This window comes from Mesoplodon mirus, assembly GCF_964341445.2.
Source record: "Mesoplodon mirus genome assembly, chromosome: 9".
NCBI lineage: Eukaryota > Metazoa > Chordata > Mammalia > Artiodactyla > Ziphiidae > Mesoplodon > Mesoplodon mirus.
The window spans coordinates 87,430,142-87,443,298 of record NC_138985.1 but is presented as its reverse complement, the minus strand read 5'-3'; the positions used below and the strand labels follow the sequence as shown (position 1 = coordinate 87,443,298).

The following is a 13,157-nucleotide window of genomic DNA, read 5'->3' as shown; positions in this document are numbered from 1 at the left end:
TAATGTAGAGGTGTCAGTTTGTACAAGTATATTTTAAGAGAAAGATTCTTCTGAACCTCATATTACTCTAGATATTATTATGTACATATGTATTTTTACACTTCATTTTAAGTTTTTTCTTCCTCTGTATTAAATTTGACAGAATTTTAAACAAAGCCTGAAAAAAAAACATTTTGTGTTTTCCATTACACTTCAGCAAAGATGGAAAGTAATGTTGACGTTTTATTATGAAGAAGATACATTGGCTTTATATTTAAGATAAATCATAAAATGTGTTGTGTTATGCTAAATGACAAGGCCTTTAAAGTGTTGGTGACAAAAATAAACTAAAAGACTAGAAGAAGCAGAAATACGTGTAGAAAAGTTAAGAAATAAATAGCAAAGAACAAGCTACTTTGCTAAATCTGTAAGAAGCTAGCTATTTTGTACAGAGCTATGATTTAACTTGTGTGTGAATCTAAAATACAAGAAGAATCCTTAGTAAGTTATATCTCTTAAGTATTCTAATTATTGTACCATCAACATCAGACATCCCTCTCTGAACGTGAACTAAGTCATGTTGAAGTAGAACTGTTTATCTGCTTATCGTGAAAGAAAATTCTTCAAGCACTTACTACCTGTGCAAGTCTTATGCAGCAAAACTCTGTGTTAATGTACTAGTTGGTGTACTACTAAATGCTGTAACAAATGACAACATTTCAGTAATTTAAAACGATAGTGCCTGTATAACAGTTTATTATGGGTGTTCCTGATGGATGGGTAGATTTCCTCCGTGTGGTGATTCAGGGCTTTAGTTTCTTCCCTCTTATGGCTCTCTCATTTTCTAGAGCATTGGAGTCCTCTGCATTTGGCTAGCAGATGAGTGAAGAAGGCATACCTTCTTCACTTCTATATCTTAATCATCATTCCCCAAAACGATTTACCACTTTACTTCATATTCCACTAGCTACAACTTTCATGTGCCCCTACTTAGATACCAGGGGACCTAGAAAATATGGCTGGCTAGCTGCTGCTTGGCACCAGTTCTATACTAGGGAAAGCATGAATCCTGGTGACCAGTTAGATCGTCTGCCATAGCTCACCCCTATAGCCAAGGTAACAATTCTGTTACCCTTCCAACTACCCATAGAATGCATTTACTTCAAGGGAGGCAACCCAAAGCTTCATCCTGTCCTTACTTCCAGTTCAAAGTCCAGCATCTCAATCAGGTCCAGCTGTGGCTCTTTGCAGCCTGGTGCCCCATGAACTAGGGTTCGTGTTAAGTGCCTGCTGTTCCATCTCCCCTCCCCACCCTGCTCAAGCACAAACCCAGTATATAGCAGTGGAGCAGGGGGCAGGAAAGCTACAATTAAGCTTCCCATTCAAAAAAAAAGGTGAAGTGGGAAATACAGAGCAGTACGTGTCCAGGGAGAACAGTGAGATGCTGACATGGCAGGCACTGAAGACACCCTGCCTGACAGTGTTCAGGATCTCTTGCTTAGACCCTTATTATGCATCTGAAAAGAATTGTTTTGTCCTTTATTCTCCCTGGCCCTTTGGGCTCTACATATTTGGGTGCTTCTTCCTTGTCTGTTATCATCCATGGCTGAATCATGGAAAGGAGTACGATCACTTTCTGCTTGTACAATTTGGGAACCTGGTAACAATTTAACAGAGTTTCTTCACCAGTACCACTTTTAGAAGTGATAGATTTCATACCTCTGGGCCTTCATTTGTTACATATGGCAGTGTTTACACCTTTATTAGAGTCTGTCCAGAAAAACAGAAAATTCCAGGTCATTCAAATGGTGGAAATTTAGCACGGGGAGTTAGCTACATGTGTGATAGAACAGAGAAGCCAAACAAACGATGGTGAATAAACCCAGAGACTAACAATATCGGAAAACTGCTGCACACCCTAGGGGTAGAAGGGCAAGAGAAAGAAGTGATGTTACCAGATATTGTCTGAGTTTTTAGCTTTGATAAGAAGAAACCATCAACTCATTATGGAGTCATCCATATTCTTTCATCTTTCTGTGTCCCCACATAGTAAGCACTCAAATGTTTAATTGAACAGAGATACGCAGTAAACCTTCCACTGACTTCAGTTAGAGGTGCCCATCAGAAAATTAAAATGTGGCAGAAATGATGGTGTTCAGTACTGAGATGATCCTTAATTGGGGATAAACTGCAATTAGTTATTTTGGGACCTTGTTTAGTAACCCATTATTGGCATTTAGAGAATGAGAAATTGTCAAAAGTTTTAATTTAAATATTCTCTTCCTGTATACGACATTTAGAGTTTGGAACAATACCAATTCTCATATAAACATAGAAAGAAGAATTAAAAAGGAATAAAGTCTGTAGGTGGTTCGTGCCAAATTTTTTTTTTAAAGGATGGGGTGGGGAGAAATAGAAAAAGCTTTTCAGACTTGCTGGGAAATAGCAGTAAGAGCTACAGAGGATGTATAGCTCTGTCTTAGTCTTTGACTCTTCTTGTGGAATCACCTTCTGAGTTGGAAATGATATACGTTTGTCTACTGGTTTGAGCCAGAAATTACTAATTTATTTTCCTTTACTGTTGTTTAAGAAAGAATCTGTAAAATATTCCATTGGCTATTTCAGCAGTCAAAAAGAACTCTTTCTAGAATCTGATCATAATTTTTGAAAACATCACAAATGCCGTTTAATCTGCTTTTGGCTGAGCCTTTATATGCTGAAGTATGTAGATATGCTGGACTGAACCTGGCTATGGGTAGGTTTGAGAAAAGTCTCAAAATAGTAGATATATTTAACAACTTGGAAGATGAGACTATGACTATTTTGTTTTTCCTAGAGAGAGAAAGAGCCTTGCCTGAAGATTTCTCCATGCATATTTTCACTCATACATGAAAATGAAGATTTTTTTTTTGACAGAGCATGTCAAATTCAGTTGCCATGATTGCTTTGAAAACATTTTATCATACCTGAGCATGTTTATAGTTCTTTCATTTTCTTAGAAACTTCAAGCTTTTTTACTTTTCACGTTGCTTTAAAATAAGAAATGGCTTAAAATATGATGTACTGTTTCATATCTTCATTTTATTCTCCAGAATATAGTGCTTCCATTTAAAAATATTCATTAAAGCGTGAATATAGGCTGTGTCTAAGTAGTGTCATGACTGACTAAAAGGGGAAAATACTTTTTTTTTTTTTTAATCTACATGGTATGTAATATCTGAAGAGTAAGCTTTTCTTTCCTGTGTTGGCTCTGTGGGATGTGGGATTGTGAAAAAATGACTTGATAATTTGGCAGTTTTATTAAGAATAATTACTTTGTTTCAGTCATCATAATGTCATCTTTATAGTTTTGAAAACATGTAGTCAGGAAAAAAATCCTTCCTGATATTGATCTAGAGCAGAAAATGTGCGACAATCGGTCTTTTCCATCTCTAATTGAGTTGATTTCCTTTAACACTGCTTTGCAATGAAAATATTAAAACATGATGTATATTTTTGCTGCTTCAAGTAATCGGTTTTGCTTTTTGAGCATGCTGTTTGTGATTTCAAAGGATATTTCTTTCTGAACTTCTTTACTCTGAGGAGTTTAGAGTGGTCTTGAAATTATAGGTGTCTATTAAGTATTTTTCAACTGTCAATTCAACCATAGCCGCCATGCTATTAATTCATTATGAAGTGACACAGGAAGAAAACTCGTTATGTGATAATATGAAAACACATATTTGTCAAAATAAATAAATAAATAAACCAGTCTGTATTGAAAACCCATCTGCTGTGGTGGGAGTGAAATGGTTTATTAGACACATTTGGGCATGACACCACCTTTTCAAACAGGAAAATGTATAGAAAAGGTTTCAGTTCTACTCCTTAGACGTTCTGTATTATGCACCTAAATGTGTTATTTTTGTCCCTTACAGGTGATATTATACCCAACTTCTAATAGCTCCAAGTCAGCTGAGTTGCACCGAATGATCGTTCCAAAAAATAGCCAGGACTCTGACTTAAAAATCAAATTGGCAGTGCGAATGGATAAACCACCACATATGAAACATAGTGGGTGAGTGTACTTGAAGATGTTTTTCTCCTGAATTATTGGATTTCATTTGTATCACTTTTGTCATTTTACTGAGAGCCAATATATCAGACATTCACATGGAGTTTTCCCCCCAAAATTACATTAATAGGTTAACTTAATTTTTTAAATCTGTAGACATCTTTATAGCTGAATACATGGGTATTTAGTTAATATAACTGATTGCATGCTAACACACTATTGGTACTTGATTGTGTTGGTATTGCACATCACTTATATTGATAAAGAACAGTGCTGTATGGAGATAACGTGTAAGATATATTTCAAAATACAGTAATAGTTGAAACAAGCCTAGAATTCAGATCCCCAGAAATAGTTAAACCTACATAGACTACATTAAAGTTTAATGGTGGTTCAGATATAACTCAGGAGGCTGTACAAGTTTTGACGGGAGGGGCGTGAGTGTTCATTCTAATATGTGAGTGAGAAACTAGATCAATACGGGAGGAAACTGATGTTGGTGGATAACCAGAAGTGCAGGGACTGGCCCCTGGGGATTGCTGTGGGTCGGAGTCAACTTCCATCTCCGAGATTCTTTTTCCCTTTGTAGCTGATGAGGAAACAGGTCTGAACTCTTGAATACAATTCAATGAGTTTTTTAAAACCCAGGTCTTTCTCAGATTAATACTTCAGGACTTGCTACAGCCAAATTCTAGCATAGGGGCGTTAGCCACTAGGAAAGAATGTGAAGACTTTTCTTACTAAGGAGAGAAGCAGTTGCTAAAGTGTCTCATCCCAAGTTTAGCAGCAAATCTAACAGTCTGTGCGCATTCCTGTACAGAGGGGCATCTCTGCTGGCTTTGGAGCCAAGTCACTAGCACTGTGGCAGAGTTAACTGGTAAGTCCACAAGATAAGGCTTCTTTAGATGACTGTTAGGGAAAACAAAGTTAGGCTCTGAGCAGAAGGCAGCCCAGATGTATCTACTACAGCTGGCACGAGCCTCTAAGGACCATATTGCTTCCTTGGTTTGGGTGGGCAGTAGTGTATGCAGTGTCAGAACTAGTCTCACTTGGGGGAAGAAGACCTCAGCAGGTGGGCTCTGAAAGGGAACAATAATTTAGGTATCCCATAGTATGACATCTTTAATGTAGTAATGCAGAGACTAACTGTGACTCATGATGCAGATGGAGTTCCTGGGATTTAATACTGAGAGTTCTTTCTTCCCACCTCCATCTACCTGCTCACTGTTGATTTATGCAGCAGACATGGATTGAGCACTTCCTCTGTGCCAACCAGAGCAAGCCTCCATGAGATACCATCCCAGGCCTGAAGGAACTGGCTAGCCAGGGATTCAGGCTTGTATATAAATAATGATAATACTGAGTGATAAGCACTACAAGAGGGGAATGGGAACGGGTAGAAATAACACCTGATTCTAGCTGGAGTCAAAGAAAGTCTCACAGACAACTGACTTTTGAGATGAAGCTTGAGGGATGAATTCAGCAGGTGGGCAGTGGGGAGGAAGGGCCGTCCAGCCACCAGCCACATGGCATAGTGTATACATAGGCAGGAGGTCTGGAAGGGCTGTTAGCCAACCATGGCAATTTTGGTATGGCTGGAGAGTGCTTTAAGTCTAGAGAGAGTACTACTGCTCTAAAGTGCTTAGAGACTAGTAGAAACTAGAGGGAGATAAAAAGGAACACATTATGTTCCAAACATTGTAGTTATTTCCCTACTATTTTGAACTCAGTCTCTTGATGAATAGCACAGCAAGAAATGGGAACCTATGCACTGTAACGCCAAGATGGCCCCTGATTTACACATGGGCAGCACTGTGATGCATACCCTTAGAGCCTTCAGATTGACCCAAGAACCAGGATTGAATATGAAGTTGGGCACATAGCAAGTTCTGAAGCCTTCAGCTCCTGTGGAAAGAAAGCTCTGCTCTAATCCTTGGCATTTTCTTGCTCTAAAATGCTCCAGGGCAAGTGGTACAATCTAGCTGCTTTCTAAAACTTCATTTTTTAATTTTTTTTTTGCTTTTTTTAATCACTCCTTTGCAATGAAGGAGAATTGGTTTGTATCACATCTCAGAGACCTTTGACTAAATTAGGACCCCCAGAATGGTTCTGGAGTTGACTTCTGCCCAAGACTATGGGTGAAAGAGATGACTAAAGAGAATATATCATAGTCTCTGAATTGAATCTGTAAAGCTCAAGAACTATTGTGACCTGCCTTTACGAAGATACTAGCAGGCATTGCCAGACATTTGGGTAACTGCAGTTTATGGTATGTAAAAGGAAGAAATTCTAGAACTGAAAACATCTGTGATGTTGTTCTGCTAGTTGGTGTGTTATGGAGCATAAATAAGAATATCAGATTTCCTAAGAGTTATTCAAAAACACTGTGTAAGACCGTTATTGAATGTAATAATAATGATCAACCAGAATTTCAACATTGCACTTTATCACTATGGGCAGGGACCACAAGCACCTGTCTAGGTTTCTCAGTGCCTGCGTGGTAACAGTTCTAAATATTTTGAGTGTCACCCCTGTGTTTAGATGTATATGGGAAAACATGACTTGACACACTCATGACTATCCTAACCTTATACATCTTTTTCTGTGGTGCTTCACAGATGGATTTTACTGAACTTAATTACGTATAAGAGAAGGTCAACTAACCTTTTTCTTCCAAGTGCTCTCTCATATGCCAAAGCAGTGATATAATAGAATTAGTGGATTAATAGCATTTTGCTTTCAGGCTGGATTATATTTTGTTAATAATTCATCCTATAAAGAATGATTAACAGATGAATAATGAATAATTGAAAAAGAGACAGTTAAAAAATTAATTTACCTTTAAAATATGGCAAACTCCTTTTATGGATAGAGTTGTCAACTGGATTAAACAATAAATTGGAGGGTTATGGATTTTTGTCCTCAGAGCACTGTTCAGAGCTAGAAATCCTTTGGGACCAGGGAAGCCCCAGTTGTTGCATTTTAAAATGACCTTTTTTTGAACCAGAAGGAAAAATATAACCAATCTAAAGCTCATGCTTCTGGTAATTAATCAGTCTATGACTATACATTATAGATTTTTAATAGGACTGACTACATGCAAATGAAAATAGATATTTAATTTGGATAACATTAGCATAATGACTCATTCATTCAAAGCCAAACTAAACATTACTGTGTGACATCTAGCTAGTAAAAATATGGGTTCATAGGCTTCCCTGGTAGCACAGTGGTTGAGAGTCCACCTGCCGATGCAGGGGACGCGGGTTCGTGCCCCAGTCCAGGAGGATCCCACATGCCGCGGAGCGGCTGGGCCCGTGAGCCATGGCCGCTGAGCCTGCGCGTCCGGAGCCTGTGCTCCACAACGGGAGAGGCCACAACAGTGAGAGGCCCGTGTACCGCAAAAAAATGTGGGTTCATTTGTTCTTTGGGGGTATGTCATATAAACTAATTACATAAACTCTTATATAAATCCGTTAAATGAACTTCCAGCTAGGTTTTGAGTGGTTAAGTAATTCACATTCAGCTTTAGAATTGATCTTCCTTCTTTTTTTGAGTGGCTGGAAGACAGAAGTGTTCGTGAACAAATGGACTATCCTTTAGCATAGCCTAGTGGCTGAGAGGCAGTATTAACTTAAATCTCAGAACTACTGTCGTCATTTTTATTAAATCATGTTTTCCTAATTCAAATGTTATTTTCTCAGCCAAAAGAAAGGCAAAATAAAATGGGGCTAATAAAGCAAATGACTATTATGACAAATTTACAACTGAAAAGGAGAAAGATGAAAATTCGTCACAAATATGTAGAAGCATTATGACCGGGATCTACCTAGTCTGCATGAACCTGATTACTTTTATAGTTAAAAGAAAGAAAGAAAAAGAAAACTTCATGAGTATATAACTATAGAAGAATTATTTCACAGTTAAAATCAGTAAGATAAAATTTTAGCCAAATCACTACCATATAAATCTCATAATTCTCTGTGTGTAAAGTCATGCTTGGCAGTTTGAACATTTATTGAATGAATGTTTTGAAATACTTCAAGAGTATCGTATATAAAACTCCCTAATTTACATCATAAAGGTAGAAAAGGCCCTGGGTCCATTGCTTGCTGCAGGGGCAAGACAGCATGTGAGCTTCTAGCAGGAAGAACAGGATAAGCCCCAAGCTGGCTGCATTATTGGTTTCGTGTGCTTCCCTGTAGAGAGGACCGGCCAGGCATTCAGGGTCTGCTGTGTGATGCCTACGGAACCTTTCAGTCATATTCTTAATGTTCAAGTGTGGCATTTGCTCCTAAAGTGAAATGACTGCACTCTAATAAAGTTGAATGATTTTGTTTATGACTTAGGGTTTATTATCTTCAAGTAGTTTAGGGGACAGTCTGAAGACCAAAAGGAGGAAAATCTTATTTTTGTCAAATTGGCACTTACTTAGAGGGTCTGGACCTTCCCCCCGCCCAAAAAAAAAAGTCTGTTTTTTTCCCAAGGAAAATTGATGCCTCATTTTAAATCGACCTTTTAGCATGACTTTTCTACATGTCCTTGTCTAAAATAACCATGTTTTGACATCTCTGCATTCCCAATTTATTACCTCATTCTGGCTCTTACCCCAGTTTCATAGAAATCCCACTCCTTGTAGCCTTGCCAAAACTTCTGACAAAGTGTTTGCTAGTTTCTTAATAAATGATTGATTCTTTTTCTGAATACAGTTTTCAGGAGAGAAGTCTGTCTGTGGTCCTTTATAAACATTGATTTAGTCATTGTAGAATGATAAAAATTTTCCAAATACCTTAATACTCATGTCATTTTATATATACTAATATAAATCATTAAGAGTTATGGTTTTCATTTTAATTAACTAGTGATCAATAAATTATATTATAATGTTAGAAACATTTTCAAACATAGCTTTAATAATTATTAAACTAAATGTTTTAACTTGTTATACTCCTTTACAAAACTTCTCTGATTTCTCCTGTGACAGATTAGTTTGTCTGCAACTTTAAGCTCAAACTGTGGCTTTCTGTTCAACACAGGATTTTTCTCTAGGAGGCTAACATCTTAACATATGTTATTTTCTTCTACTTTTTATGCATCAAATAACTATCCTCTTGCTTTTAGACACCCTTCAGTATCACATTTGGGCATCTTAAACAAAGGTACTTTAGGTCAAATAATTAAGGGTAGCAGATGAGTTCCTTTTTTCTTTATTTTCTTTCAGAAACCACAGACCATATTCATTGGTTATCTTAATTAATTTGGAGCACTTTTCAAAAAGGTATCGTGAAAACTATTTCAGCATACTATAAAATTTTATAAACAGTTAATGCACATAATTATAATGGAATGGTTTCCTCTTCTTAATTGATGCCTTGCCGTAAAATTTTTGTACTATACACTTGACACAGTGGTACTTTTTATTCATTTGTGCATATCCAGAAGTTTGGAAATAGTAACACTGTGTTAATAGAGCAAAAATCTTGGGCTGGTTAAAGGCCTGGGCATTGTGGAAGGTCAAGAAAAATTTATACATTATTTGAAGGTATTTATTTTTAGTTCATTTCTCTGATACTTGTAGCTGAATTGTGGCCTAGATGGAGGACAGTACTATAATCGTTTGAAGAGTAAGCACTAGTTTAAGAGCCAAGATGCTGGTATTTTGGCCCCAGTTCTGTCACTAACTTTGGGTAAGTCCCTGCATCTTTTTTGGCCTCAGTTTCATCAATTACTGAAGGAGACAGTGAGCTAGAATGAAATTTGAATGGCTCCTTAGACCCCTGGAAAATGAGAACTCAGTGAATCATTTACTCCCTGACCTCGCCAGATGCATATTTTACTCATTCCATAGTATGTCATCAGAGAGAGGGTGTAAGGGTTCAGGGAGAATAGACGTGGTAAAAGCGAGGGCAACATGGAGGGATATGGCAGATTTGGGGGTTTATTTGAATCCTCTGAAGGCAAGGAAAGGAAGTATCATGACTGACTTAGAAACATCAGGCTTCTGTTGTAGAAGATTAATTTGAAAAATATACAATATAGAATTGTTTATACTCTGATGGTGTTAAACAGATGCATATGAAAATTCAGGAAGGATATATACTAGACATACTAAATAGACCACAACTATGGGTGAAATTGTTTTTGTTTTCCAAATTTTCTGTGATGTCATCATACTTCTTTTATGATGAAAGAATGCAGTTTATTGAACTAAAAAAAGAAAAAGGAATAGGTTTTCTTGTCACTAAAAACAGTTAAATTTGTTTTACCAGAAATCTGTTTGTTAGGGAGACCTTTGAGAGGATGCCTTCAGGAGAGCCTGGGAGGAGTCCTGCCCTTCCAGTATTTAAAGGGACAGTATCATTTAGGAGTGTAAATTCTGGAGCCAGACTGCCTGCCTTCAAATTCTGGCTCCATCACTTAGTAGCTAGGAGATCTTGGGCAAGTTATAAAACTTTCATAACTTTGCCTCAGTTTCCTCATCTGCAAAATTAAAATGTTGGTAGAACCTACCTCATAGAATTGTCTGGAGGAGCAATACTTTAATGTGTATAATGTGCTTACGGGGGTGGCTGGCTAGCTCACGGTAATAATATGTTTAGCTATTAATAAAACCCTAAGGCAGGTACATCTTTGAGTTGAGATACTAGTAAAAGAAGGAAAAATATTAAATATTTAAAATATGAAACAGACCAAAGCACTTTAAGAAATAAGACATTTCCATTTCACCCCCAACTTCTGACCCCCTGTTCTACTCTTCTCCAGCACTCAGGAGGGCTGCAGCTGGGCAGTAGGGGGCCTGGACTGGGAGACCTGGGCTCCAGCCAGCTCTGCTTTCAGGTAGCACTGAGTCCACGGTCACGTGCCTCCTTGGTTTCTTCATCTTTATACACCATATTGAACTCATTAAATGATCTTTAAGTTTCTTCCCCCTCTGAAATCTTTTAATTCTTTATGTCTAAAATTAGGATTCCCTTAAGGAAAGAAAGATGGAAGTGTTTATATTCCTGGGCAGGGTGGAAACAGGTAAGTGGTTTTCAATCCACATTATTCTCTTTGAGGACATTTCCATAGACATGAAGCAACGTGCAGAGTGACACAGAACACAGACTTTGAAGTTAGACCTGGGTTCAAATTCTAGTCCTGTCATTTTTTATGCAAACTTGGTCAGGTCTTAACTTCTCACAGCCTCACTTTTCTCCACCATGAAGTTGGATTGTCCTGAGCATGAAATGAGATATACTGATAAAGCATGTAGCACAGTGCCTGTTCCATAGTAAATTCTCAGTTAACTAGTAACAATCATTAAAATAAACATAAAAAAAATTTATAATTCCTTAAATGATAATACAACCTTCTTCTAGTTTTAATCACATCATTTGACTTTATTTGGAAGAAAATGCTCAAAGACAGATGGGAAAATAGCAGTGCACAAATCCTCACTGATTCCTTGAGAGTATAAAAGTTATATCCCCCATTAGGGCCTTCTGCTTAATTGTTAGGCTTTAGTTTACATTTTTATTTGACAGCCGTTATGGCTGTAGGTGGTGGCAGTGGTTTGTTTCTCTTTGTGTGTGAGTTTGGGTGCTCACTTTATTTTGTCTACTCTATGTCCAAAGGAAGAAAAAGGAAAATACAGTTGATTCTTGAACAACATGGATCTGAACTGTACGTGGCCACTTATACTGGGATGTTTTTCAGTAGTAAATACTGCAGTACCACACCATCAGCGGTTGGTTGAATCCAAGGACGCAGAGGAACCGTGTATACGGAGAGCCAAAGTTATAGGAGGATTTTTGACTGAGTGGAGGTTCAGCACCCCAGTCTCCACGTTGTTCAAGGGTCAACTGTATTGCCTAAGAGCTTTCGTCTGTGTCTGAGCAACTGACTTGAATGATTTATCTAAGAAATAAGCTCAAGTTCTAAGAAAGAACACCTGGAGATCATTTCATAGCAAGTGAGAAGAATCTGATAGACTTTCTCTCTTTATTTTAGTCCAGTGCAGTCTAACTTCTTTTAAAAATGGCATGTGCTCTCAAAGTGTATTATTTTAAATAACTAGTGTGGTGTCTTTCGTATGTTTAGTGCAATTGCTAGTTTTAATTTTCTTAAATCATTAGACAAGTATTACTTGACCGACATAGGTCTAAACAGTCTATCAGATCTTGCTCTTTGTGGTATTAAAATTTGTTCTCTTTTCAATAAGTTGTTGATCTCAATTTGTATATACCAAATAAGTTAGTTTTAATTTCATCTCAGGTATTGTTTTTGTTTTTTTAAATTATTGTTGTATATGTGCTTTGTTTAAGGAGGCATTGGTAAGCCTGAATAGCTTATACAATACTTATTGAGTAAAAGACTTTTATTTTGTCGTTAGCATAGTACCCAAGACATTCAGGTAATTGAGTAGTCAATTATATATGCTGATATTTTATGAAAATAATCACTGGGAGTGATTGGTGTCTTTGAGATTAGAGTTCTAAAGCTGCATCTTGGACATTCTTAGCTGGCTCTTGGTAGAGGACTGTAGCAGTTGCTGATGTTATTACAAAATACTCTTACTCCACATCCACCCCCGCCTCACTTCTGCCAGTTTTCAGATCAGATACCATCTCTGCAGTGAGGCTCATCTTTTTTTTTTTTTTTTTTTTTTTTTTTTTGGTACGCGGGCCTCTCACTGTTGTGGCCTCTCCCGTTGCGGAGCACAGGCTCTGGACGCGCAGGCTCAGCGGCCATGGCTCACGGGCCCAGCCACTCCACGGCATGTGGGATCTTCCCGGACCCGGGTATGAACCCGTGTCCCCTGCATCTGCAGGCGGACTCTCAACCACTGTGCCACCAGGGAATCCCGAGGCTCATCTTGACCACCCTGTATAGAACAGTGCCCTTCTCTCCTTGCTGCCAGCTCTCTTAACCTGCTTCATTCCTTAAACTCTTATTACCTGATATTATAGGTAGTGACTATTGCTTATAGACTGTCTCACCATCTAGAATGTTATCTCCATTTGGGTGATTTGCTGTTAACTAGCTCCCCAACCAAATCTAGTTTCTGTAAGATAAGTACCTTGCCTTATTCACTGCTATTTTTAAACCCAGTTTTTAGAAAATTGCCTACCACTTATCAGAA

At 37.8% G+C, this 13,157-nt stretch overlaps 1 protein-coding gene across 5 annotated transcripts in view; it reads left to right on the top strand.

The window, feature by feature from the left end:
• CADPS2 (calcium dependent secretion activator 2) overlaps window positions 1-13,157 on the top strand; it is a 478,890-nt gene that overhangs the window by 248,213 nt on the left and 217,520 nt on the right. For 3 of the 5 annotated variants that reach the window (XM_082631735.1, XM_082631734.1, XM_082631733.1), the window contains exon 8: window positions 3,897-4,036. In XM_082631735.1, coding sequence (XP_082487861.1) covers window positions 3,897-4,036 — 140 coding nt within the window. Of the gene's footprint in view, window positions 1-3,896; window positions 4,037-9,254; window positions 9,312-13,157 lie in introns of all 5 variants that reach the window. The other 2 variants (XM_082631732.1, XM_082631731.1) reach the window with 1 other exon arrangement.